The sequence below is a fragment of the Urocitellus parryii genome, chromosome 1, assembly GCF_045843805.1.
Source record: "Urocitellus parryii isolate mUroPar1 chromosome 1, mUroPar1.hap1, whole genome shotgun sequence".
Classification (NCBI taxonomy): Eukaryota; Metazoa; Chordata; class Mammalia; order Rodentia; family Sciuridae; genus Urocitellus; species Urocitellus parryii.
The window spans coordinates 206,492,484-206,517,853 of record NC_135531.1 but is presented as its reverse complement, the minus strand read 5'-3'; the positions used below and the strand labels follow the sequence as shown (position 1 = coordinate 206,517,853).

Here is a 25,370-nt window from a genome sequence, read left to right as displayed (position 1 = left end):
AGGTCCAGCCAAAAAAATAAAAGATGAATGAATTAAATAAAAATAAATAAATAAATAAATAAAAGGTCCATCAACAACTAAAAAATATCTTTTAAAAAGTAATAAAATGTTCCAGCTTGTTCACTAATCTGACATACTTTCATAGAATGAATAAAATGTATATTGGCCAGGCACAGTGACGCATGCCTGTAATCCCAGTAGCTTGAGAGGCTGAAGCAGAAGAATCATGAATTCAAAGGCAGCCTCAGCAACACCCCCATCTTTAAATAAAATATAAAAAGGGGGTGGGGAAGTGGTTAAGTACCTCTGAGTTCAATACCTAGTCCAGAAGGAGGTAGGTGGTTTATTGGGGGCAATGATAAGACAAATGCAATCAATTTATAATTGAGGAATCTGAGAAAAAGGATATGCAGTTTCTGTATGTAATTCTAGCAAAGTTTCTCTAAATTTAAAATAACTATAGGTCATCTAAAAAGTCCCCAAGAGATCCTGATGCACAGCCCTGGATGATAACTATATCCTTTATGCAAGTCTTTATTTCCTGTTTCTGCTCCTAGATTTCTGCTAGCAGATTTTGAAATCTTATTTTATAAATTTAAAAAGCAAAGGGATGATCTCTGGTTCTGTTCTAGACAGACATGGAATGATATAACCAGGAGAAATTTGTAATTGTGAGTTTATAGATCATGGACACTTCCGATATTCAGATAAATCTAAATTTTCACAAGTATCAACATGGCTAAAATAATGTCAACATGGGGCTAATCATCTTGGTCCTACATAATTCCAATGACTTATGAAATGTTTTCTAGTATCATTACATTTTAGTAATGATACTAGAATCTTTTAAAGTTATGGTGTTCAAAACAGTTTTATTTTTCTGACTTTGACATAATCAGATTAGGTACTGCTCAGTTCAAGAGGATAGCTGAAATTTACTACAAGCACATCTAAAACCTAATTTAGTTGAATTCAGGAAAGGATGTTGTGATATGTAACATGTTACTCAATCTTAATTTGGTAAAACCTGAAAAAACCAAAACATTCTAAAAGCATTCTATGTTTTAGAAATATTTATATTAAATAATTAATGAAAATAATGACAGATCTTAAAACAGAAAAATATAATAAAGCTCAACATCAACTGACATTTCTATTAACAGCAGGTAATCATCTCCTATATGGTAAGAAAATATAAACCTAGATGGGTATATTTTCTTATAACATTAATTAAGCCAGAAATAATGATGCATGCCTGCAATTACAGCAACCCAGGAGGTTGAAGCAGGAGGATTCCAAGTTTGAGGCCAGCCTCAGTAATTTAGTGAGACTCTGTCTCAAAATTTAAAAATTACAAAGGGCTGGGAATGAGCTCAGTGGCAAAGCATCTCAGGATTTAATTTCCAGTGCCAAAAAAAGGACAACCTGTTTTAATTCTAACTGTCCAATTTTAAAAAAAATGGTAAAAAAATTGCATTAAACGTGTAGATTTTTAATTTCTTATAAAACCACAACCAATTTAATAATTCTAACTTTAATACCAATTAAATGATTGTTTTAAAATAAATATTTTAAAAATTAGAACATTTAATAAAATAAAAAATTGAGGGGCTGGGGTTGTGGCTGAGTGGTAGGGAACTGGGTTCGATCCTTAGCACCACATAAAAATAAAGTCACTGTGTCCATCTATAACTAAAAATATACATATATTTAAAATAAATAAATAAATGAATAATGATAAAGGGTAAAATCCTAATAGAGAACTATTTGGTAGTTGATGAAATATTGCAACAATTAAACGTAATGAAGATACTTACATTTAACGTTGGGCTGATATTTAATATTATATGGTGAAAAATCGATGCAATCAACCATTACAGTAATAATATGAACAATCCTGTCCAAGTACAACAAATTCTAGGGAAGAAAAGTATCATGATTAGAAACTTCCAGCTACTAGCTATCCAATAATAATAAGCGGCAGTAGCAAAGCATGACTTTCTCCCATATATACCATAATAATACACATCCCATAATTTTTTCCATATAAGGTAAAAGTATACGGTTACTGTTGTGTACCAAATACTATTATCAAGATTCAGGGAAAAAAATCATCCATCTTTAAGATGCCCATTCAATACCTCATATGTTCAAAGTGGAAGCGCAAAGCTTAAAATGAGATTCTTGGGGGCCAGTGCTGAGGAAAGAACCCAAGACATCAGATACTAGGAAAGCGCTACACCACTGAGCTATATTCCTAGCCCCAGTAATTGCATTCTTTATCAAATTCTTCTTAAAAATTAAAAAAGTAATGATGTATTCATAAATCCCAATGGAAACAACAATCAAAGTTTTTAAATTTTTTTTGAAAAATGTTTTTAAGTTCCACCAATATTCTTTCTTTCTCTCCCAATCCAACTGAAATAAAAAAAGGTCGACAAATGGCAATATGTAAATCAATGGAAGTGTAACTGATGTGATACAGCAATCTGTATACGGGGTAAAAATGGGAGTTCATAACCCACTTGAATCAAACTGTAAAATATGATATATCAAGAACTATGTAATGTTTTGAACGACTAACAATAAATAAATAAAAAAAGAAAAAAAAAAGGTCGACAGACTCAAAAGATTACCAATTTATGGAGGTGAGGAGCAGCAGCAAACTAAAAGTAGAACAAAGAAAACCCATAGCTGATAAGCCAAAGAGAACACTTCAAAAATAACAACTTTCCAAATGGAACCTCAGAGTAACAGAAGTCACAGTGATATTTACAAAATAGTTAAATGGTTGATTAAAAGTTAGGTTTGCTGTACTTAGCTGGGTGCAGTAGCACACGCATGTAATTCCACAGGTTCAGAAGGCTAAGGCAGGTGGATTTCAAGTTCAAAGTCAGCCTCAGCAAAAGCAAGGCTCTAAGCAACTCAGTGAGACCCTATCTCTAAATAAAATATAAAAAAAGGGCTGAGGATGCAGCTCAGTGGTCGAGGGCTCTGGAGTTCAATCCCTGGTACCCAAAACAAAACAAAAAATTGTACTGCATTTAGAGATGTATAAAACAACTGGCCAGTGTTTCTTCTCTCCTTATCCTCCATTACCTTCCATTTATTCACTTAACTAGATTAACTGCCATATCTGCCCTAAAGACAGCCTCTGCCATAAAATGTAAGTACCAGAGGAAGAAAATAATGCCTGTGTTATGTATGTAAATCGTACAGAAAGGTCAGTTCAAATGGGAGGCTACATACTAGAAGAAAAGATGCAAAGATGTTAAATTTAGGAGCTTCCTCCTTGCTCACAATTATAAAGCAGAAGATGACTATAACCACAATTTTACCATTAAAGCTAGAAAAACACTTCTCTCTTGTATTAGAAAATACATTCCTACTATCAACACCAAGCACCATGATAAAAATGTGCTAAATACAAACTGAACTTTAATCCACCAGGAGTCAATGCAAGAAGCACAATATTCTCATGTTAAGAGGGAAATTATATTCATTTAAAACATTAAATGTAAATCAAAACAGTTCAATACTCCTCTAAACATTTATACGGCAAAGGAATGGGAACAACTGGAAATATCAAGATCCCAGAAGCAGTAATAACCAAAGCAAAAGAAAACAAAACTATGTGGAAAAAGAAAAGAACATGGAAGACAAAGTCAAAAGGTCTAAAAACAGTCTAAAGTATATGGGGGGGGGGGGGAAGCAGGGGCAGATACTACTCAAATAGAAAAACTGAAGGGCACCAGTAAAGCAAGGCATTATTTTCCTGACCTAAAGGCACATTTCTTTATATTGAAAAGGTTCACTAAATATTTAAAAACAGACAAGTAAAATTCCCAAACTTCAAAGACAACAGAATGATCCTAAACTTTACAGAGAACCCAAAAAATTCCCTAATAAAAAGGTTAGTATTAGACTATAGTCTAATGACTATAGTCTAATGACTATAGTCATTTGTAATAATACAAGTTTACAATTCTGCAAGAACTTTACTTCACAACTATTTTCTAAGGATGGAATAATTAACAGTTAAAATATCTATAGTACCCAAAGTGGTCTTCAGATTCAATGTAATCTACCTTAATATCCCAATGGCATTATGTTTTCCTTTTGTGTGTTATTACTGAAAATTAAACTTAGGGGTGCTGTATCCCCAGCCCTTTCAATTTTTTATTTGGAAACCAAATCTTACTAAGTTTTGGCAAGTTGCTGAGGGTAGCCTGAATCTTGCAATACTCCTTTGTCAGCCTCCCTAGTAGCTGTGATTACAGATGTGCACCTCTGGGCCTGAACCAATGGTATTTGGTTAAAACATTCAAAAGAACCTGAAGGGCCAAAGTAACCAATCTTGAGGAAAAATGCCACAAACAAGAAGCATCACACTTCCTGACTGAAAATATATTGTTATAAAACTATGTAATCAAAACAGTTTCGTATTAGCAATGAAACAGACATATACACCAATGGAACAAAAAGACCAGAAATAAATTCTCACATGGGTGGTCCTACAACAAGAGCGCTGACAATACACAAAGGGGAAAAGATGGTCTCTTCAATAAATTATGCAAGGAAAAACAAAAAAACACAGGAAGAATAAAATTGGATCCTTATCTCACACCATGTTCACTCAAAATGGAATAACTTACATACCAATACCTAACACATTAATACTAATAAAACAAAATGGGAAAGACTTCTTCACATTGGTCTTGCTAATGATTTCCTGCATAACATCAAAAGCACAGGTAAGAAAAGCAAACACAGACCAACAAGATTACCCCAAACTAAAAAGATTCTGCACAGCAAAAGAAGCAACAGCATGAAGGGACAATTTAAGGAAAAATGTTTTTGCAAACCATGTATCTGATAAGTGGTTGAATACCTAAATTACATAAGGAGCTCCAATAACCCAATATTAAGAAAACAAATAACCAAACTTTAAAATGAGCAGAAAACCTAGGTAAACATTCCTCAAGCTGGATGTGGTGATGCACACCTGTAATCCCAGTGATACCAAACCAACAAAAAAACCCCACCACATTACTCAAAAGTAGACACAGCCCAGCTAGGTGGTGATTACCTATAATTTCAGCAACTCAGGAGGCTGAGGCAGGAATATTTCAAGTTTGAGGTCCATCTGGGCAAATTATTGAGACTATATAAAAATAAAAACTAAAAAGAGTTGGGGTATGAGCTCAGCAGTAGAGCACCTGCCTACGTCAGCAAGGACCTGGGTTCAATACCCAATATGGGGGTGGGAGACGAAAGATAAATACAAACAACCAGCAGTTATATATGTAAAGGCAATCAACACCAGTATCAGGGAATGCAAATCAAAGCCATGACATCACCTTATATTTGGTAGGGTAGCTATTTTTAAAAAGAAAAAAAATTCAAATCTCTATTAAAAAAAACAAATCTCTATTTTGAGTAAGAAGAGGAGGAACACTGTACACTGTGGGAATATAAAATGGTCCACTTACTAGAGACAATAGTATAAAGAGTGTTCAAAAAATTAAACTACTAACCTATAGTTAATTTGTGAGCCTGTGGCTTAGGACAACAGCTTGAGCCCAGGAGTTCCGTGCCAACCAGGGCAGTTTATGAGCCCTTCTCTAGATGTGAGGTAACTTTTGGAGGTAATGAATATTTAAGACGTCATGACGATGGTTGTTATTATGTATCAACAACTTTTTACATTTTCTTATCCAGTATCAGGGATTGAATATAGCATCTGGGATTACTCGCATGTGCCAGGACACTCAGTTGTACAACTTTTCATATGTAAAACATATCTCAATAAAGTGATATAATACAACTGTGATACATATTTTTTTTTATCCCTAAGTTTGCTAACCAACCAATTATTTACACAAAGACAGGAAGATAGTGGTCATGTATCTAAAAGTAGTTGACAATTATTCTGTTCCCTCAGAAATAAAATATAAAGTAAAACAAGGAGAAAAAAATGGAACACAAAAAACAAAGCTAAACAGCAAAACCAAGAAAACATTAAACAGGTTATGTCAGCAGCATCTTTAATTTGTGGGGGACGGGGCGAGATTTCTCAGGTCTTATGGAATCCTTCAGAATAATGTAGGTACTCTAACTAAAAATTTAAAAATTTCAACAAAACCTGAAATGTGGCAAGCCCCATAAGAATGTGTGGGATGAAATCCTACCAGGTTTTTATCTCCTGGGATAAATGTTATGGACTTCAAATATGACAGAAGAAAAATTAAAAGTAGTATCTCAAGTAAGAAATTACTGGCAATAGTAATACATTTAATTTTGAAGATGAGAAAAGAGTGAAAGGGGACTTTTATATAGTCAGTTGTTTGGCTAAGGATGGTGGCCTATCAGTGATTCATAAGGTTGAAATAATAGGATCCCAACTTCAAGGTTGGCCTCAACCACTTAGGGAGACCTTCAGCAACTTAGTGAACACTTTCTTAAAAATAAAAGAATATACTCAACGGTAATGTCCCCTGGTTCAATTCCCAGTACCCTCTCCTCTGCACACACACACACACAGACACAAAAGTCAGTCCTTTGTATCCATGGGTTTTGCACATACAGTTTCAACCAACAACATATCAAAGACACACTCATACCTTGCTTGATGGTTACAGGTAAATGACAGATCACTTAATTTGACAAAAATCCTATAAGATTACCAAAAGCTGAAAAATTCCTATCACCTCCTATTGACAATGCAGCAGTCAATAGTGTAACCCATTACATCCTCATGGTGATGTTGGTATAAAGAAACATACTGTGCTACCAGTAACACAAAAGTATAGCATATATATAAAGAGAGGACATAATACTTGATAACCATGTTTGCTAGCAGCTTATGTATTTGCTACACTACACATTTTATCATTAGAGTCTACTTCGATTTTCTACATGATTTAGCTTTAAGTTTGCTCTATTGATTTTCACATGATGAAACTGCCCTAAGGACACATTTCATAGAAGGTATCCCCTCATTAAATTATGTACAACTATACTTCAGGTGGACAGGGAGTAAAAACTAAGTCTGTTTAAGACATTTTTCCTTGTTTTTATTCCCTAATACAGTATGACAACTATTTATATAGCATTAGGTATCATAAGTATTCTAGATGATTGTAAGAACATGGGAAAATGTGTATACATTATATGCAAATATTATTAAGTCACATTATATAAGGAACTTGAAGATCTGTAAGTTTTCGAATTATAAGCTGATCCTAAAACCAATCAACCTCAAAGACTAAGCAAAGACTACTTTGAACATTAAAAACTGCTGGGCTTGGCTGCATATGCCTGTAATCCCAGTGACTCAGGAACCCAAGACAGGAGAAATCAAAGTTTGAGGCCAGCCTGGGCAACTTAACAAAACCCTCAACAGCTTAGCAAGATCCTGTCTTAAAATAAAATATTAAATGGACTGGGAATGTAGTGGTAAAGTGCCCATGGGTTCAACCATGAGCACACCCCTGCACCCACCAAAAACAAACAAAAAACTAAAAACTTCCAGATTGACGTCTAACAGATATGAGAAAGTACACAGAACAGCCTACGCCTTGTATTGTTATTCTGAAATGCCTCCTGGAGGTACATAGTAAAATAGTAAAAAAGCTCTTAATGATCCTGGTACATGGACCCGAGAGGACCCTCCTTCCAAATAAAAAAACTGTTTCACAAAGCTGTACTTGTTTTCTGTATTAACTTGGTCTCTTATAAAACAGAAACATTAGTAAATGACAGTTCAAAAGTGTTACCTCCATTTACTTGAAAAGAATTTCCTTAAATACAAACAACTAAAATAACAGGCCAGTACCAAAACAAACTCACTGAAAGCGATTCATCTTCCAAACTGGACATTATCTTGGAAGAAAGTTCTTCACAGCACAAATTCTCTTCTGCTGTTGCCACCAAGGCAGCACAGCGAGCAAATGCTCTATATAATTCTGACCAACTTCTAAGTAAAGTCTTCATGGTAGCCTAATAATAAAGAAATTTTGTTAATATATACCTCTTTATCCAACAGCAAATAGAATCAATATATCTTTTAAGGTGTCACAGAAGAGTCTAGCATAGGTAATAACTTTTCCCCAATTCCCAAAATGTTCTAACCATAGTATCAGCAATCAAAGATAAAAAGAAACTTCTCTCTTCACGATTTTCCTTTCCCCTAAGCTAATAAAGTTGTATGAATCCTATCTTAGGCAAAATTACTGTTGAGTTCATTATAAACGTTGAAAAGGCAATATTTTTTAGAAAAGCACAAATTCCTTACACATAAAAATATGACACGGTCTTACCAGAGGAAATTTCTGTATTGAAAAAATATGGTTGATTGGCAAAGTAAGTGCACCATAGATGGCACTAAAATTATGTTCTAATGCATCACCTTGATTCACTTCATTGGTCTGAAAAAACAAAAATGAAAAAGTTATCCTCATCTACCTAGTAACATTAAGTATTTCCAACAGGTATAAAACTGTGTCCCGTGCTAATAGCATTAAGGATTTTTTAAACTCCTTTCCCTTGGTAGCTATGAATATGACTTATCTGTCCATAAGATCTTTGCAGATATAATCAAGTTCAGACAAAGTCATGATGCATTAGAGTGATCCTGAATCCAATGAATGGTATCCTTATGAGAGGAAGAAATCTGGACACATTGATAACACGAGGGTGAATACCATGTGAAAATCAAGGAAAAGACTGAAGCCATGTGGTCACAAATGAAAGAAGGTCAAAGACTACCAGCTATCAGAAGCTAAGAAAAATGGATCAGATTCTCCCTCAGAGCTCTAGAAAGAACCATATAACACTTTCATTTTGAATTCTGGCTTCTACGACTATGAGAGTGGTAGAGTGCTAGGTGGGTCGTCTGCCCCATCTGCAGCACAAAAATAAATAAATAATCTGTGGGAAATGAAAGCACAGAGTTTAGATCCTAAAAAGAAACCCAGAAACAACTCCCTAAATCTGTTACTATACATATACAGCATTCAAGCAAGGACCTCTGCTATCCTTCAAACAGTGGGAAGCTATTTAGAAATATAAGCTATTATTATTCAGTAGGAATATGTTTAATAGTTTGCTAGTCTGAGTAAACTAGTATAATGTAAAAAATTATGTGGTATCATTTTGTGCTTAGCAATATTAGTCCAGAGAATCTGTCCATGAAAGTGAACTTGTGCTCCCTGTTCTGTCAGTATCAACACCTTTTTAGTATTTAAGTATAAGAAATAGTAATCAACTCTAACTTAGGAGAATATTAAATGGCTTTGAAGTAATATGGCTTCACCAGAATTTATAACATTCAAGATGATCATTATTACTACCTATTGGTGTAACTACTCAAAGGACCCAAAATATTTAAGAATCTGTATGTATTATATATATTTCTCCAATCATTATTGGAGAAAACAAAGCTCTTAGACCCCTATTAAGTAAGGTTAGCTTTCTTTGGTAAATAAGGCAGAAAAAAAAAACCCCACAATGAAATCAATCTAGTAGACAGAAAATTCACCAACAGCACACACACACAAAATATTTAATATCTTCTATTCAAATTCAAAGTTCTAGCTGGGTGGCCCATACCTGTAAACCCAACTAAGCAAGAGAACTGCAAACTCACGGCCAGCCTGGGCAACAACTGCAAAAGGCCATGGATGTACCCTGGTGGGAGAATGCTGCCCTGGCAATGACGAGACCCCAGATTCAATCCCCAGAACCTCCCTTCAACACACACACACAGTCAAGCTTCTATTCATACCATAAAAAGAAAACAGTCTCTTAAATTTGAGTGGAAATATATAGCAAATTTACATCATACCTGATTAATCATTTCAGTTAATGGCGTGACTATAATACTCCACATTCTCCAGAGATGCTCCTTGTTTTCCAATTCCTTTGCATTTTGATTAATAACATTTAATACTGAGTCACTAAACGCTAATGGTGAAGTTGGACCAGAAAGCACATAACCTACAAGTGTTTCAAGATTGAGAAAAAACCTGAAGTAAAAAGAAAAAAGAATGTATTACTGAATACTTTTGCTGAAATACATTAACTGCACATTAACAAATTCTAAAAATAATTACAAAGAAAATAAAAAATGAATTCGAAGTCTTATTTATGAAAATTATTTAATAAAAGAATCTTATTCATTATATAATCTTTCCATAAGAAACCTCATAAAGTTTCCACCACTCTACCACTGTGCTCCAACCCACCCTGTCTGTTTTTTATTTTGAGACATGGTCTCACTAAGTTGCCCAGTCTGGCCTCCAACTTGCAAACATCCTGACTCACTGGGATTACAGGTGTGCATCACCATATCCAACTTCATATTGCTTATTTATATTTTTGCAAAGCTGGGAACTACGCCAAGAACCTTTTGCATTCTACATCATCATTCCACCACTAAGCTCCCTCCTCAACCTACAGGTTATTTAAGGTACAAACTTACCTTTCATCTGCTACACATTCCAGGAGATTATTGTTGAAAATTAACTGAATTAAGAACAAAGCTGGAGTTCCCTGAAAAAAGGAGAAAATGAAGTTAATCTTAATCAATTACAAAACATAGTATACTTGTTTGCTATAACCAGTTAAGAAATGATGATTGTCTTAGAATAAAAAAGTTAAATTTTATTTAGGTATCACAACAAATAAAACCCAGTATCTTTCTGTTCTAAATGAGAGCTATACCTTCTACAAGAGAAATAATGAACTGGTGAGATTCCAGACATTTAAAAAGCTAGAACTTACTAAATCGCCATCTACACTATGTAGGTAATGTCATTTCACAATATTAAGCCAATGTTCCTAAACATAGAAAATTTATAACAATATTGAGCTCTATTATGTATAAATGAATAGAAATCTTTCCTTCTGGGGTCAATTATTAAAGCCAGGAAAGTATTTTCACCTATTGATATATAAGCTATTTAATTCCTTAATGATTACCACTTGTTTGTTTTTAAGTCAGTCAACATATTTCAAATCCGATACTCTCAGAATCTTAAAACCTAAGTATCACCTTTATAAAAGAAAATATGGAAATATCATGGATTTTTTTTCTTTTTTTGGCCAATCTTTATCATAGCATTACATTTAAGATACTTGCATTAAGAATATCCATATTAGCAACCTGATATGCTGGTGAACCTAATACTTTCTGAGGAAGTCCTTGAATTGTAATTTCCATGAGGACCTAAGAAAGAGAAAAGATCACAGTAATCAGCCATTAAAAACATCACCTTATGGGCTGGGGGTGTTAACTCAATGGTAGAGTGTTTGCCTGGTACATGTAAGGCTTTAGAATTAATCTCCAGTAATGCTTAAAAAAAAAAAAAGAAGTCTATTTACTTAGTAAAATACTATTCTTTTAACTGTACTTTTAATAATTCATTACAAGATATGTTCTTTCAATAATGTTGATTAATATATATTTCCATTAAGCTAAAAATTTCAAATACGTAAATATGAAAAGTGCAAAGTAAGTACTTTACAGATAATGCGTTCAATTTGGAGTATATTTTCATAGATCTTCTAAATGTCTGCATGTGTAGGTACACAGAAAGAAATAAACTCCTATACATATTTTGCTTTCTGTGTGGTGCTGGGAAATAAACCCAGGTTGAACTACTAAGCTAAACCCCAACTCCATATGAACACTACTATAAACCAATGAGGATATTTAATGATATTTAACCATTTCACAATGTGAAATGTGTAAATCATTAATGTATTTCATTAATATATACTGATGCTGCTAAATGAATCAATGTCTATAATTTGTTTATTCATCCATTTTTCTAAAAATGAATGCTGAAGCTCTTATTTTGTACTGATAAAAGAAAATTTTGAAATGCATTTCATACTCAATGCCAAAAGCATACATTTCATAGGACTGTAATTAGAAACTGGGTTTAAAATTGCTAACTCAAATACGAATAAACCTACCAAACTGCTCTCTTAAAAATCTTCCTACACTACTATTAACATAGACGACATAACTTAAGTGTCACAGTAACATAACAAATAATTACAACAGAATTTTACATATTCTTCTTTGAAACACATTAAAAGCATTTATTTTGAGCTTTGTCCCCTATGCTTTCCATGTATTAACTAATTTAATTACCTATCAATACTACACAGCCTCTTTATAAATCAATCAGTGGGACCAAAAGGGTAGATAAACTATGCAAATTTACTCTAAAACACAGTTGGGGGATTGGGAGTATAGTTCACTTGTAGAGCTTCTGCCTAGCATATGCAAAGTCCTGGGTTCATTCCCTGGTACCACCATAATAAAATAAATAAAAAACAGTTGGTCGGAGGTTCAACCAAATCTGCTCTACAGTCCTTGCTATAAACCCCAAGCTATACTGCCATGGTACATTTACTTGTCACTGTACATAAGAAAATATAAGGAATTTAAACTAAGTTATCATTTTTTGGGTGGCTTACTATTATAAAATTTATATACAAGACAAGCAGTCCCATATGCCTATAATACCAGCTCAGGAGGCTAAGGCAAGATTGAGAAAGAGTAAATTTGAAGGCAGTGTTTCTCAAAATAAGACCTGGATGTACTTGATGACAAGCGTGCCCTGGGTTCAATTCCCAGTCTGTGATTAAAAACTTAACAAAAAATCCAGCAACTACATACTATTTACTTTCTCCTTTCCTTCACTACTGTATGTTTTTAAAATGTATTTAAAAGCTGGGGGTATATGTCAGTGGTAGAGTGCTTTCCTAGTTTAATGGGCTCTGGGCTCAATCCCCAGAACTGTACCAAAAAAAAAAAACAAAAATGTATTTAATACCAATGTCGTTATCAGGGTTAAAGAGTTAACAGAAGGCTGAAGTAGGAGGATCAAAAGTTCTAAAACAACCTTGGCAACTGAGATGCTGTCTCAAATAAGCTAGGGATATAGCTCATTGGTAGACTGTTTCTGTCTGCTATTCTTGAAGCCCTGGGTTACAATCCTAGTACTAATCAATAATGTATTCACCAGCTAACCATTAGTGGTATTCAGCACTCCTGTCATTGTATTAGAAAACATTCAGTTTCTTCAGTTCAAATTTCATGCCCTTTACCTCATTTTCTCAGTATAGCACATTCTTTTTATTAATTTGAAGATGTTAGTGGCTAATATAGTCATTTACTTTATTATTTTTTAAATGATTAATATCAATAGAATTATTGATATTAATACAGAACAAAACTGCTGATAAATACTTGATTAAAAAGGTCTCTCCAGGGGCTGGGGTTGTGGCTCAGTGGTAGAGAACTTGCCTAACATGTGTGAGGCACTGAGTTCCATTCTCAGCATCATATAAAAAAATTAAATAAAGGGCCACCAACAACTAATAAAGTATTTTTTAAAAAAAACAGTCTCTCTGGAGGGTTGGGCATATAGCTCAGTTAGTAGACTGCTTGCCTCGCATGCACAAGGCCCTGGGTTCAATCCCCAGCACTGCCCCCAAAAATGTAACAAAGTCTCTGGAAATTTGTCCTATTCAAAAATTCATTACAAATATGATTTATTCAAAGTTCAACTTACAGATATACTTACCAATGTTTTTGACACAGGATATACTTCTGACTTTACTATACTTTCCAAAGATTTTAGTAGGAGGGTCAGAACTTCAGACCCTGATCTTTCTTTTCTGTTACCTATCAAAAAGCAAAAGGTAGAGTATAGGTCTAAATACATATTTTAGAGATTAATATATGTGCATAGAAAGCTTTAAATGTTACTAAACAGTAATTTTTTTCCAAATCAGCAATAAATGCTCTAAGGTAAATTAATGAGAAAGCCAAGCACAGACACACACATCTGTAATCCTAACTACTTGGGACACAGAAGGATGGCATAATTCCCAGGCCAGTCTGAACATTAGACCCTTTCTCAAAATAAAATGGGTTGGTTGGGACTATAGCTTGGTGCTAAAGTTGGGACTATAGCTTAGGTTCAATCCCCAGGACTGCAAAAGAAGGGGTGGCGAGTCGCATGGAAAATGATACAATTTTCAAATTAATTTTATACATGAAAGACAAACAATTCACTGGATTCTAGAAAATCATTTCATTGAATCCTCTGCAATGAATTCCTTCTTCTCAAATAGAGACTCTACTGCACAATAGATCAAGTCCTGTTTTGCAGAGATTTATCCTGTTCCTAATAGAAGCAGGAAGGTGGAGTGAAACTAATAGATTCAAACAGTAAAGCTGGAGGAACAGCAAATGATGGCTTCAAGTTTCCTATAAGTTACAAGGCCAGAGGGGAGGAACTTATGAGACTCAGGAGAAAGAGTTTTTAGAATGAAAGGAAAACAAAACCCCCAAGTTAGAGGAAAAAGAAGAAGCCTCAGAGAGGGAGAAGGAAGAAACCTCAGAGGAAAGAAGAGAAAGGAGAGGATAATTCTCTATTATGTGAGGAACAAGACTAAACCTTTCAGGGTCTTACTGTGGTAGATTCAAAGCACAGAGCTGAGGAAATAACTAGGGATGATGTGAAGATTATTTTAATTTATTTGATAGTGGATTCTGAGTCAGAGGAAGAAGAAGGAAAGTCTCTGAAGTAAAAAAGGCAATGACTACCTCCCAGACAGAGAAAAAATGAGAGACCTTCTTATGTGGATTTAAAGAAATTGCCTTTCGTTACTCGGTTTGGGACTCTATGAAAAGAAAAAGCAGCTGAAACCCCAGATGGTATACAAAACCCAGAAGGGAAAGAAATTAGCTAGGCTCAGAAGTCAAGGAAGTAGGATGGGCTGTCTGATCTCCCAACCTTGCCCACAAAATCAGAGATAAGTTATAAATGAGCATAAAAACATTTGTGTATATACTTGAATGATCCATCAGGAATCACCAAGGTTTTAAGGAAAGTAGATATTATTCTTGAAGTAGAAGAGCTAACATCCAAAGAAACAGCCCAAGGAACTAAAGAAAATTTTAGTAGAAGTATGATCAGTACCTTCAGAGAGATCCAAGACTGGAAATAAAAAAACTTCCATGTAGGTGTCTTATAAACCAAAAACTCAACAAATGATCTTAGTAGTAGAATGGACATACATGAAGAATGAATGAGCAACCTATGTAATCAACTAGAAGAATTCTCTAAGGATACAATACAGATGGCCAAGTAAATAATCAATAAAGACAGACTAAGACTAAATTCAGAAACGTCTTTGTTAGAAACTCCAGAAAAAGATGGTAAAGAGAATGGTGCTGAGGACACAATTAAGGAAATAACTGAAGAAAGCTTTCCAGAGCTAAGGAAGAATTCGTCTTAAGATAGTGAAAGCTTGCCAGGCATGGTGGTGCATGCCTGTAATCCCAAGAGCTTGAAGACAGGAGAATCTCTAGATCAAATTCAGCCTCAGCAACTGTGAGGTGCTAGGCAACTCAGTGAGACCCTGTCTCTAAATAAAATACAAAACAGGGCTGGGGATATGGCTCAGTAGTGGAGTACCCCTGAGTTCAATCCCTGAGAGGGAGGGAGGGAAGGAAGGAAGAAAGAACAGGTAGTGAAAGCTCACCAAATATATCAAGCAGGATTAATGAAAACAGACTCGCCCCTAGACATGTCTTGGCAAAGTTTTAAAATTCTAGTAATAAAAAGAAAATCATAAAGGCTTCTAGAGAGAAAATAGCCTACAGAGGAACAAGAATCAGACTGACAGAAGATTTATCACTGGGCACCATGGATACTAGAAGTAAATGGAACAACACCATAAAAGTTCTTCAGGAAGAAAGTTTTCAACCTAGAATACTGTATACAGTCAAATTAGCATTTAATTTTGAGGGTAAAACAAAGATATTTTCTGATGTTAAACAATTTAGAAAATTAATTTGTGTGCCCTTTTTGAAAGAATTACCAGAGAATATATTTCAGCAATCTTGATGACTACAACCCATCTACAAAATGCTTTCTTCACAACACACATCTAGAAAATCACAAGTAAAACATCACATCTCTACCAGAAGGATGGAAGCTAACAGCATATTTGGGGATTAAGGGATGTTAATTACCTAGATATTATTATAATTAAAGGATATATTTTAAAAATTTCATGTTAGCCATCCCGCCTTATATATGAGCAAACTTTACATATTACTAAGGGGGAGGAAGAAATCCTATCAATGTAACAGATGGGAAAAGGTGAGGAGAAGAATTAGAAAAACAAACGAGAAAGATGACAATTTAATGTATGAATACCAAAAAAAAAAAATGCAGAAGCTGAATGCATCAAGAGAAGTTTATAATTTTTAGCATTTATCGCAGTCAATCATTATATTAAAGCTTTTTGTTTTGAAGAAAAATATCGTTTCATCAATGTAATAGTGCTTACCTGATTCAGTAACTGATTTCACCAAGCTAATTAGCTCCTTCCAGACAGCACTGACAACTGCATCTGTCAAACAAAATACTTTTAATAGTGTATATATGAATACAAAGGCTCTCCCTTTCTTCCATATAAAACAGAAGAAATAAATTGAGCAGTATTTACCAAGGTGATCATAATTCCCTTATAATATTCATTACAACAAATTTATAAAGCTATAACATTTTAAACATCAAGTCATACAAATAAGGGTAACTCTTATTTTCTGAATTCTCTGTAAGACTTATAACTAATAAGAAAGGACAAAAAATGAATCCTAAGAATATTTGAAAACCAATAGAGAAAAAAAACACATAATTCATTCTTCAATTACCTAAATGGCAAAATATTCTTCTTTGTTTTATGGTAGTACCAGGGATTGAACCCAGGGTACTCTACCATTGAGATACATTCCCAGCTCCTTTTACTTTTTGAGACAGTCTTGATAAGTGTCCCAGGCTGGCCTGGAATTTGCAGTCCTCCTGCCCCAGCTTCCATAGTAGCTAGAAAACTGGCACACACCATTGTGCCTGTCCATTGGTGCTTGTCCATACGTTCAATTTTTAAAATATTTTTAAAATGTTTTAAAACATTTAGACTATGGACCCAGGGGTTTAAATGCATTCATTTACATGTTAGAGCCACAGAGCCTAGGCATAAATCATAGCCCTATTATCTGCTATGTGACTTTATCCAAGTTACTGACATTATCTGAACAGCTCAGTTTCCTCATTTGTAAAATGGCTGCTTTCAAGATTAAATCAATTAAGTATCCGTGCCCAATCTGACTAATAAGAGGTACCACATAGAATATTTACCATTCTACCTTCTTTTATTTTTCTTGGTACTGAGGATTGGACCTAGGGGCATTTTACCACTAAGTTATATCCCTAACCTTTCTCTTCTTAAATTGGAAGACCGGGTCTCAAAGTCCAGGTTGGCCTTGAACTTCTGATTGTGTTGCCTCAGCCTCCCAAGCTGCTTATAATTACAAGCAAGAACCGCTGTTCCTGGCTCTATTTTACTTTCTTTTAAAACATAGATTTGAATAATAAAAAATTTTTTCTTAAATATTTACCAGAAGCATCCTTTCCAACTGCAAGAAAGCTATCATGTACGGCAGTAATAAGTGTATGTGCGTGCTTGGAAAAAAATGAAGGGCTGCTGATTAATGGATGTTCAAGTGGCTCTAAAACAAGAAGAACAAAAAGATAATTATATAAAACGAAAGATATGACAGCATTCTCAATATAAAATTTTAGATGGTCTGAATGGATGTGATTTTTACTAAAACACTTTGCACTTATTTCACAAACAATTACATTATGCTATGGAGAAAAATAAGACCTTTCTTTACCAATACAGCAAGTCCTGGATTGTTTTAATAAATAATTTTAAAAATAATTAAATACCTAAGCTCAACACAAGTTTGTGCTGCTTAGCAAAACTCAATACTTCTGGACCCATCAAAAAATGAAGCAACATTTCAAGTCCCAAAAGTTGAATGGAAGGGATTGTGGCCATTCCACCTAAATTTGAACTCATGTTCATGCGTGGAGTTCCAGGAACTCCATAGGGGGAAGCACCTTAAAAAAGAGAGAGAGAGAGAAAAGTCCATTTATATAAGGTTATTTTATATTAGCTACCAAAATGCATGTACTTTATATCATTACAATGTAATTTTCAAAACAAATACAACTTAAAATTTCAGGCAGTAATCCACACCTTATAATTATGCATATATAGGTCTTTCTGGTACTTAAATATGAAAAACACTCAATGCCTAACAAAATAGTAATAGCAATTAACTGTTTATGTTGTACGCTAAGCCACATTTCTTTTATCTGCAAAAATCTGTTGTTTTTAACCAAAGCTCCGAGATTCTGCTATGGAAAAAAACATGGAATTTTATGTTACTTTCTATTAGCTATCCTGAGTTGTAGGTAAAGCACATTCATCTTTTCCAACCACAACTCTGCAACTTAACACAGTAATCAGTTAACAAAGAAAAACAAAATGTCTTATTTAATAACAGATCAAAAAATGATAAAATACTTCACTTCATATGAAAGATACTAAGTAAAAAAGCCTTCAAAATCTTTTCAAAAAGAGAAAAAAGGAAGTCTATTCCTTACCTTTGTGTACAGGAGTCATAGGACTTAAACCTGGAGAAGTAGCTATACGATTGCCTTGAGGTAAGACACAAGAATCAGTGCTAATTGTACTCTGAATCAGAGGAACACAAACCTATTGGGTGAAAGAAGGATAAATACATATCTTTAAACCAAGTGTCATTTTTTTCAATATTTATTTTTTAGTTGTACCTGGACATAATACCTTTATTTTATTTATTTATTTTTATATGGTGCTGAGGATCAAACCCAGGGCCTCGCAAGTGCTAGGTGAGCACTCCACCACTGAGCCACAACCCCAGCCCTTGAGTGTCATATTTTTAAAAGCCTTACATAAATTTCTATTTAGAGCAATTTTAATTCTTTTGATATGGACACTGAGCACCCTAATTCAAAAATTTATAGAAGCTCCATCCAAAAGCCAGAACTCTGAGCCCCAGGATACCAATGTTGGAAAATTTCATACCAAACTAGTCTCAGTGGTGGGCCAGTCCAAACACCAGAACACTAAAAATAGTGTAAAACTATCTTCAAGCTATACCATGTAACATAAAAGAAATAAATTTCATGTTCAGACTTGAGTCCTACCCTCAGATACCTCATTCTGTATATAAAAATAATTCAAAATCTGAAATATTCTTCCTTTTTGATCCTACGCATTTCAGATAAGGGAAACTCAAGCTGTATTGAATTGTATTGATAGTTTTCTTACAAAGACTTAAAACCAGAATTGAAGAAAATAAGATCTTTCTAAACCTGTATTTGCCCTAAATGTGTATTTATATTTCAGTTCTACATTTGAGACAGAAATTTATACATATAAATTTATACATTGGACCCAGGGGCACTTTACCACTAAGCTATTTAATATAAATATAAATAACTACATATAAATAAGCTACATAGAAATAACTTCCTTCTCCCATGTACTGGGGATTAAACCTAAGGCTTCACACATGGTAGGAAAGCACTTGAACACTGTGCTACATCCCTAAACCTTTCTATTTTTTATTATGAGACATGGACTAATTAAATTATCCAAGCTGGCATCAAACTTGCAAACCTCCTGCCTCAGACTCCTGAGTAGCTAGGATATAGATATGTAACACCACACCGGGCTACAATTACTCCTTTTTATTTTTTAAATAAATTGAGAAAACAAGGATAGAAATGTTTTTTTAAAAAATTTAGGCCAGGGGCTGGGGATGTGGCTCAAGCGGTAGCGCACTCGCCTGGCATGCGTGCGGCCCGGGTTCGATCCTCAGCACCACATACCAACAAAGTTGTGTCCGCCGAGAACTAAAAAATAAATATTAAAAATTCTCTCTCTCTCTCTTTATAAAAAAAAAAAAAAAAAAAAAAAAAAATTTAGGCCAGACATGGTGGCCTAAGACTGAAATCCCAGCTGCCTGGAAGGCCAAAAGGCAGGAGGACTCCAAGTTCAAAGTCAGCTAGGACAATTTAGCAAGACACTGTCTCAAATAAATAAACAGAGAGAAATTAAAAAAAAAAAAAAAAAAAAAGCTAGGGATGTAGCTCAGTGGTAGAGGACCCCTGGGTTCAACCTCACCATAGGGGGTGGGAGAATATAGACAACATTAAATTTACTATCTAAATGTTAGGAGAGATATTAAAATACAAAGGGATTTGTAGTATCTTTTTTTAAATTTTTGGTACTGGAGATTGAACTCAGGTACACTCAACCACTGAGCCACAGCCCTATTTTGTATTTTTTTTTTTTTTTTTAGAGAAGGGAGGGAGAGAGAGAGAATTTTTTAATATTTATTTTTCAGTTTTCGGCAGACACAACATCTTTGTTTGTATATGAGGTGCTGAGGATTCAACCCGGGCCACATGCATGCCAGGCGAGCGCGCTACCACTTGAGCCACATCCCTAGCCCCCTACTTTGTATTTTTATTTAGAGACAGGGTCTCACTGAGTTGCTAAGCACCTCACTGTTGCTGAGGCTGGCTTTGAACTCTCAATCCTGAGGATGCTCCCAAGCTGCTGAGATCACAGGCATGCACCACCATGCCAAGCTTGTAATATCATTTTAAAAACTTATCATCAGGGCTGGTGTTGTGGCTCAGTGGTAGAGCACTTGCCTAGCCTGCATAAAGCACTGGGTTCCATTCTCAGCATCACATATAAATAAATGAATAAAATAAAAGGTCCATCAATATCTAAAAAGTATATTGAAAACAAAAGGATTTTATATTAAAAAAAACCCCTATAACCAAATTAAATGAGTGATTATAACTATGTAGCCTAGACAAAGGATAACTAAAAACAAATAACTGAGCCAACTTTTTATCTATCCAGTAGAGCACTTGACTAACATTTCACTGATGTCAAAAATCCTCTTGGGGGGCTGCAGGTGAGATCCATCTTAAAATCAATACTTCTAGAATAAGAAGAGATATTGTGTTTGCTGACCAACAAGTCTTACAGGGCTCCATTTCAGGCCATTGGAGAACACCCTTTGGAGAAAATGACCATAAAGTTCTGAGCTAAGGGGGGGAAAATATATTAGTCTACTAATATATAGCAAAAACAACACAAAAAGATTAGACTGGAAAGATCTGAAGAACACATTAATTAAAAAAAAAAAAAACAGTGGCATTTAACACGTGTAATATTACCTGTTCAAAATTTGCAGGGAGATGAGGTCCAAGTCTCATCAGTAAATACCACCAGACTTCTAGCTTTGTTAATGCTAGAGTTTCTGTTCTCACATGGATGGAACTCAAAGGCTGCATTAACAACTTGAGTCTTTTTGCACTACACAGAATATCTTAAAAGAAAATAAGCACAGAGGTGAATATTAAACTTCAATAATAAAGTATGTAAGTCTCTTTTTTCCACAGCAAGACAACATGTTTAAAAAATAAAACAGATTTTCTTGCTGTATCCAAAATTTGTATTCCTATAAAACTCAGTAAGCTGGACTAAAACCAATTAATATGAACAAGCAAGGTCTATTAGATACCGTGTGTTGGATGATTTTCCCAATAATGTCTACAGTATTTTTGGTTATCACAACTGGAGGGATGTTATTAGTATCGAGTGGGCTGAAATCTAGGATGTTGCCAAACTTCCTAAAACACAGCAGACACCCCCAGCAACATATGAACCTATGCAAAATGCCAAAATTGAAAAGCAGTCCTATGTTAGCATTACATCCATTTAACAAAGAAATAGAGGCATTTTTTACATTATGTTAAAAGAGGATATCATTCTTTTAATCAACTAATAACTATTATAAACATTGTTGGCAACCCTGTGTGATGGTGCATGCCTATAAAATCCCAGTGAATACGGAGGTTTAGCCAGGAGTTCAAGGCTACTCTGAGCAACTTAGACTGTGGCTCAAAAATTGAAAAAAAGGAAAAGAAAAAAGTACTGAGGATATAAGGCTCCCCTGAGCTGAATCCCCAGTACCACACACACACACACACACACACACACACAAAAAAAAAAAAAACCCACATTGCTAGGGCCACTGATTATGTTTTAGAAACCTAAACAGAATTAGATTCAGATCTACCTTACCTTAACAACAATCAGATTGTTAAAATTCAGCATACAAGTGAATTCTGGTTGTTTAAATAGAAATATATATGTAAGTTGGACCAGGGATATATACATTAAAACATTTAAGTAATATGTGCTCAAGTACCTTGTTAAAAGGTCATGTATTTGGTGGAATAGTTTTCATCAATGTTTCTTAAAACTGCTCTGTCATACAGACATTTCAACTAACACTTCTACAAGAAAATGAAGTTAATCACCTATAATCCCAGCAACTCACAATAAGGTACAGGATCACAATTGTGAGGTCAGCCTGTAAAATTTAGTGAGACCATCACAAAATAATAAATTAAAAGGCTGGGGGTATAACTTAGTGATAGAGTACCCCTGAGTTAAATCCCTAACATGAGGACAAATAAAGAAAATCAACTCTAATCTCTGCAGAACACAAGTTCTCCAGTCCAGGACACTTTCCTTTCTGAATCCTTTTGTCCATGAAAGGGGCTCCAAGTATAATTCTAAAAGATTTTAATCCCCCAAAACTGCCTCATACTGCTGGGTACATAACTAGCTATACCTAAATAATGGTCAGTTAATAAGGATTTCATTTTTAATATTAAAAAAAAAAGTGCCACAAAATATACTTTGATCCTTTTTTCACTGGGGATGGTACAAATCCAGGGCATAACACATGCTAGGCAAGCACTCTACACTAAGCTACATTACTGGCACTTTTTGTTGTTATTTTGAGATAGGGTCTTACTAAATTGCCTAAGCTGGCCTCCACCTGCAATCCTCTTGCCTCAGGATTAAAAAAAAAAAAATTCAATATTTTAAATAAATATAACTAGTAATGCAAATAATCACCTTATGAAATATAGAAATATGGAAAGAAAAGGATTAGTGGTCTCTGACAGGGAAAATCAGGATAAAAATAACATTACCTAGTAGATCTTATAAACATAGTACTAATTAAATCTAAGATTAAATGTCACCTACTTAAGTACTCATTCGGACCCACTTTTGGGCCAAATACTCTTCCTCATAAACATACATCAGGATTGAAGGTGTAGCTCAGAGGCAAAGTGCTTGCCTAGCATGTGACTGGGTTTGATCCTCAGCACCACATAAAAATAAAGATATAAAAAGTATTTCAAAAAATACATCAAACAACTCCATTGCACAATAAGGTTATAAGTTCAAAGAAATCAGTTTCATATATTAATGCTAACCCACTATTTGGGACTTGTCTAGAAATGATAGAAAAAAGCTTAGTAACTGGTATTTCACGGCTATCATCGCTTCCTATTCCCTTATGATAAAGTCAATAAATACCTAAGTTTTGACATAATGAGAAAAACTTGTTTAATCTTGCTTAAAAGTAATTCAATGAAAAATAAAAATTTTTATTATTTTAGACCTGCGAACTGAACCCAGGGCACTTTACCACAGCTACATGCCCAGTCCCCCCCCCTTTTTTTTTGGTACTGGGGGTTGAACTCAGGGGCACTTGACCACTGAGCCACATCCGCAGCCCTATTTTGTATTTCATTTGGAGACAGGGTCTTACTGAGTTGCTTAGCACCTCGCTTTTGCTGAGGCTGGCTTTGAACTCAAGATCCTCCTGTCTCAGTCTCCAGAGCCACTAGGATTATAGGCATGCATCACCATGCCCAGCACCACTCCCATTTGAAACAGGTTCTCCCTACATTGCTGAGGGCTTCCCTAATTATAGAAGCTGGCCTTGAACTTGTACCTCAGCCCCCAGGGTTGCTGGGACTATAGGTGTGTGCCACAATGCCCAGTAGAAAAATCAAAAAACTTTGAGTACCTGGATTTAAGGCAAAATTATCTATTAAGCTCTTCCATGCAATAAAAGCTATTTTTTTAATCATGGGTGTTCCGCTACGAAATCCCAGTTCCTCCAAATGTAACAAAGAATTGATGAAACTTCCACTTCGATGCAAAGTCTAAAAAAAAAAAAAGAAACATTAAAAACTTGTTTATCTGAATGAAACAAAATAATTATGGGCACTGTTTTCATTCATTTATTCATTCAACTTAATATATGTCCTTAGGAGACAAAATACATTACCTTCAAAACATAAAATAGATGTCAACTCTTAGGAATTTGAGTTCACAGAAAATATTGAACAGTGAGTATGCTTTCAAAATTCAAGATTACAAAAAAAATACAAAATTCAAATAAAGTATATAACACATAATACAGAATACTTCCACTACAGAGAAAATTAGGAAGGTAGATAAATTCCAAATTTTATCAATGCAATACAATATCAAAGAAAATAGGTACAGGTTGAGTACCCCATAATGGAAATGCTTGGGACCAGGAGTATTTCAGGTTTTAGAAGATTTACATATACATCAAAAGATTATCTTGGGAAGAGAACACAAAATTCATTTGTCCCATACACACATAGTCTAAAGTAATTTTATTCAATATTTTTAGTCCACCGATGTTCTGACAGGGAATTGTTACATGAGGTCAGAAATTTTCCACTAGTTGTGCCAAGTGAGGACATAAAAGTTTTCCAATTATGGAATAATTCAGATTAGGGATGCTCAACCCTGGATCCTCCTGCCTCAGCCTCCAGAGCTGCTGGGATTATATGTATGCGCCATGGCACTTGGCAAGAAGTAATTCTTAAAAGAAGATGCTGGGCATGGTGGTGCACACCTGTAATCTCAACAACTCAGGAAGCTGTGGAGGAGAATAAGTTCAAAGCCAGCTTCACCAACTTAGTAAGACTCTCAGCAACTTAGTGAAAATCTATCTAAAAAATAAAGACGACTGGGAATATAGCTTAGAGGTAAATTGCCCCTGGGTTTAATCCCCAGTACATGCTTGCAAAAGAAGAAAACATAAGATTTGACATTGGATTTAACAGTAACTTCATGAATATGGCTTTGAAAACAAAAGACCATAAAAAACTTCATCAAACTTAAATGTTTGTGTAAAGGTGGGATGGGGGGAAAAGCTCAATGGTACAGTGTGCACTTAGCAGGTAATGATATCCTGGGTTCAATCCCAGCACTACATACACATTTGTCCAAAAGACATTATCAAAAAATCAAAAAGATGCCAGGTTTGGTGGTACACCCCTATATTTCCAGCAACCCTGTAGGCTAAGGCAGGAAGATCACGTTTGAGGCCAGCCTCAGCAACTTGGCAAGATCCTGTCTCAAAATAAAACGTGGTGGGAATATGGCTCAGTGGTAAGCACCTGAGTTCAATTCCAGATACTCCACTTTCCGCGCCCCCAAAA

The 25,370-nt window shown here is 34.8% G+C and overlaps 1 protein-coding gene across 1 annotated transcript in view; it reads right to left on the bottom strand.

The window, feature by feature from the left end:
• Positions 1-25,370, bottom strand: part of Rif1 (replication timing regulatory factor 1) — a 56,754-nt gene that overhangs the window by 19,661 nt on the left and 11,723 nt on the right. Inside the window, exons 9-21 of the mRNA XM_026388260.2 lie at positions 23,915-24,053; positions 21,195-21,346; positions 18,555-18,666; positions 17,832-18,005; positions 17,498-17,608; positions 16,387-16,449; positions 13,605-13,705; positions 11,144-11,230; positions 10,484-10,554; positions 9,848-10,028; positions 8,322-8,429; positions 7,852-8,001; positions 1,818-1,917 (exon numbers count right to left, since the gene is read on the bottom strand). Coding sequence (XP_026244045.2) covers positions 1,818-1,917; positions 7,852-8,001; positions 8,322-8,429; positions 9,848-10,028; positions 10,484-10,554; positions 11,144-11,230; positions 13,605-13,705; positions 16,387-16,449; positions 17,498-17,608; positions 17,832-18,005; positions 18,555-18,666; positions 21,195-21,346; positions 23,915-24,053 — 1,549 coding nt within the window. The remainder of the gene's footprint in view (positions 1-1,817; positions 1,918-7,851; positions 8,002-8,321; positions 8,430-9,847; positions 10,029-10,483; positions 10,555-11,143; positions 11,231-13,604; positions 13,706-16,386; positions 16,450-17,497; positions 17,609-17,831; positions 18,006-18,554; positions 18,667-21,194; positions 21,347-23,914; positions 24,054-25,370) is intronic.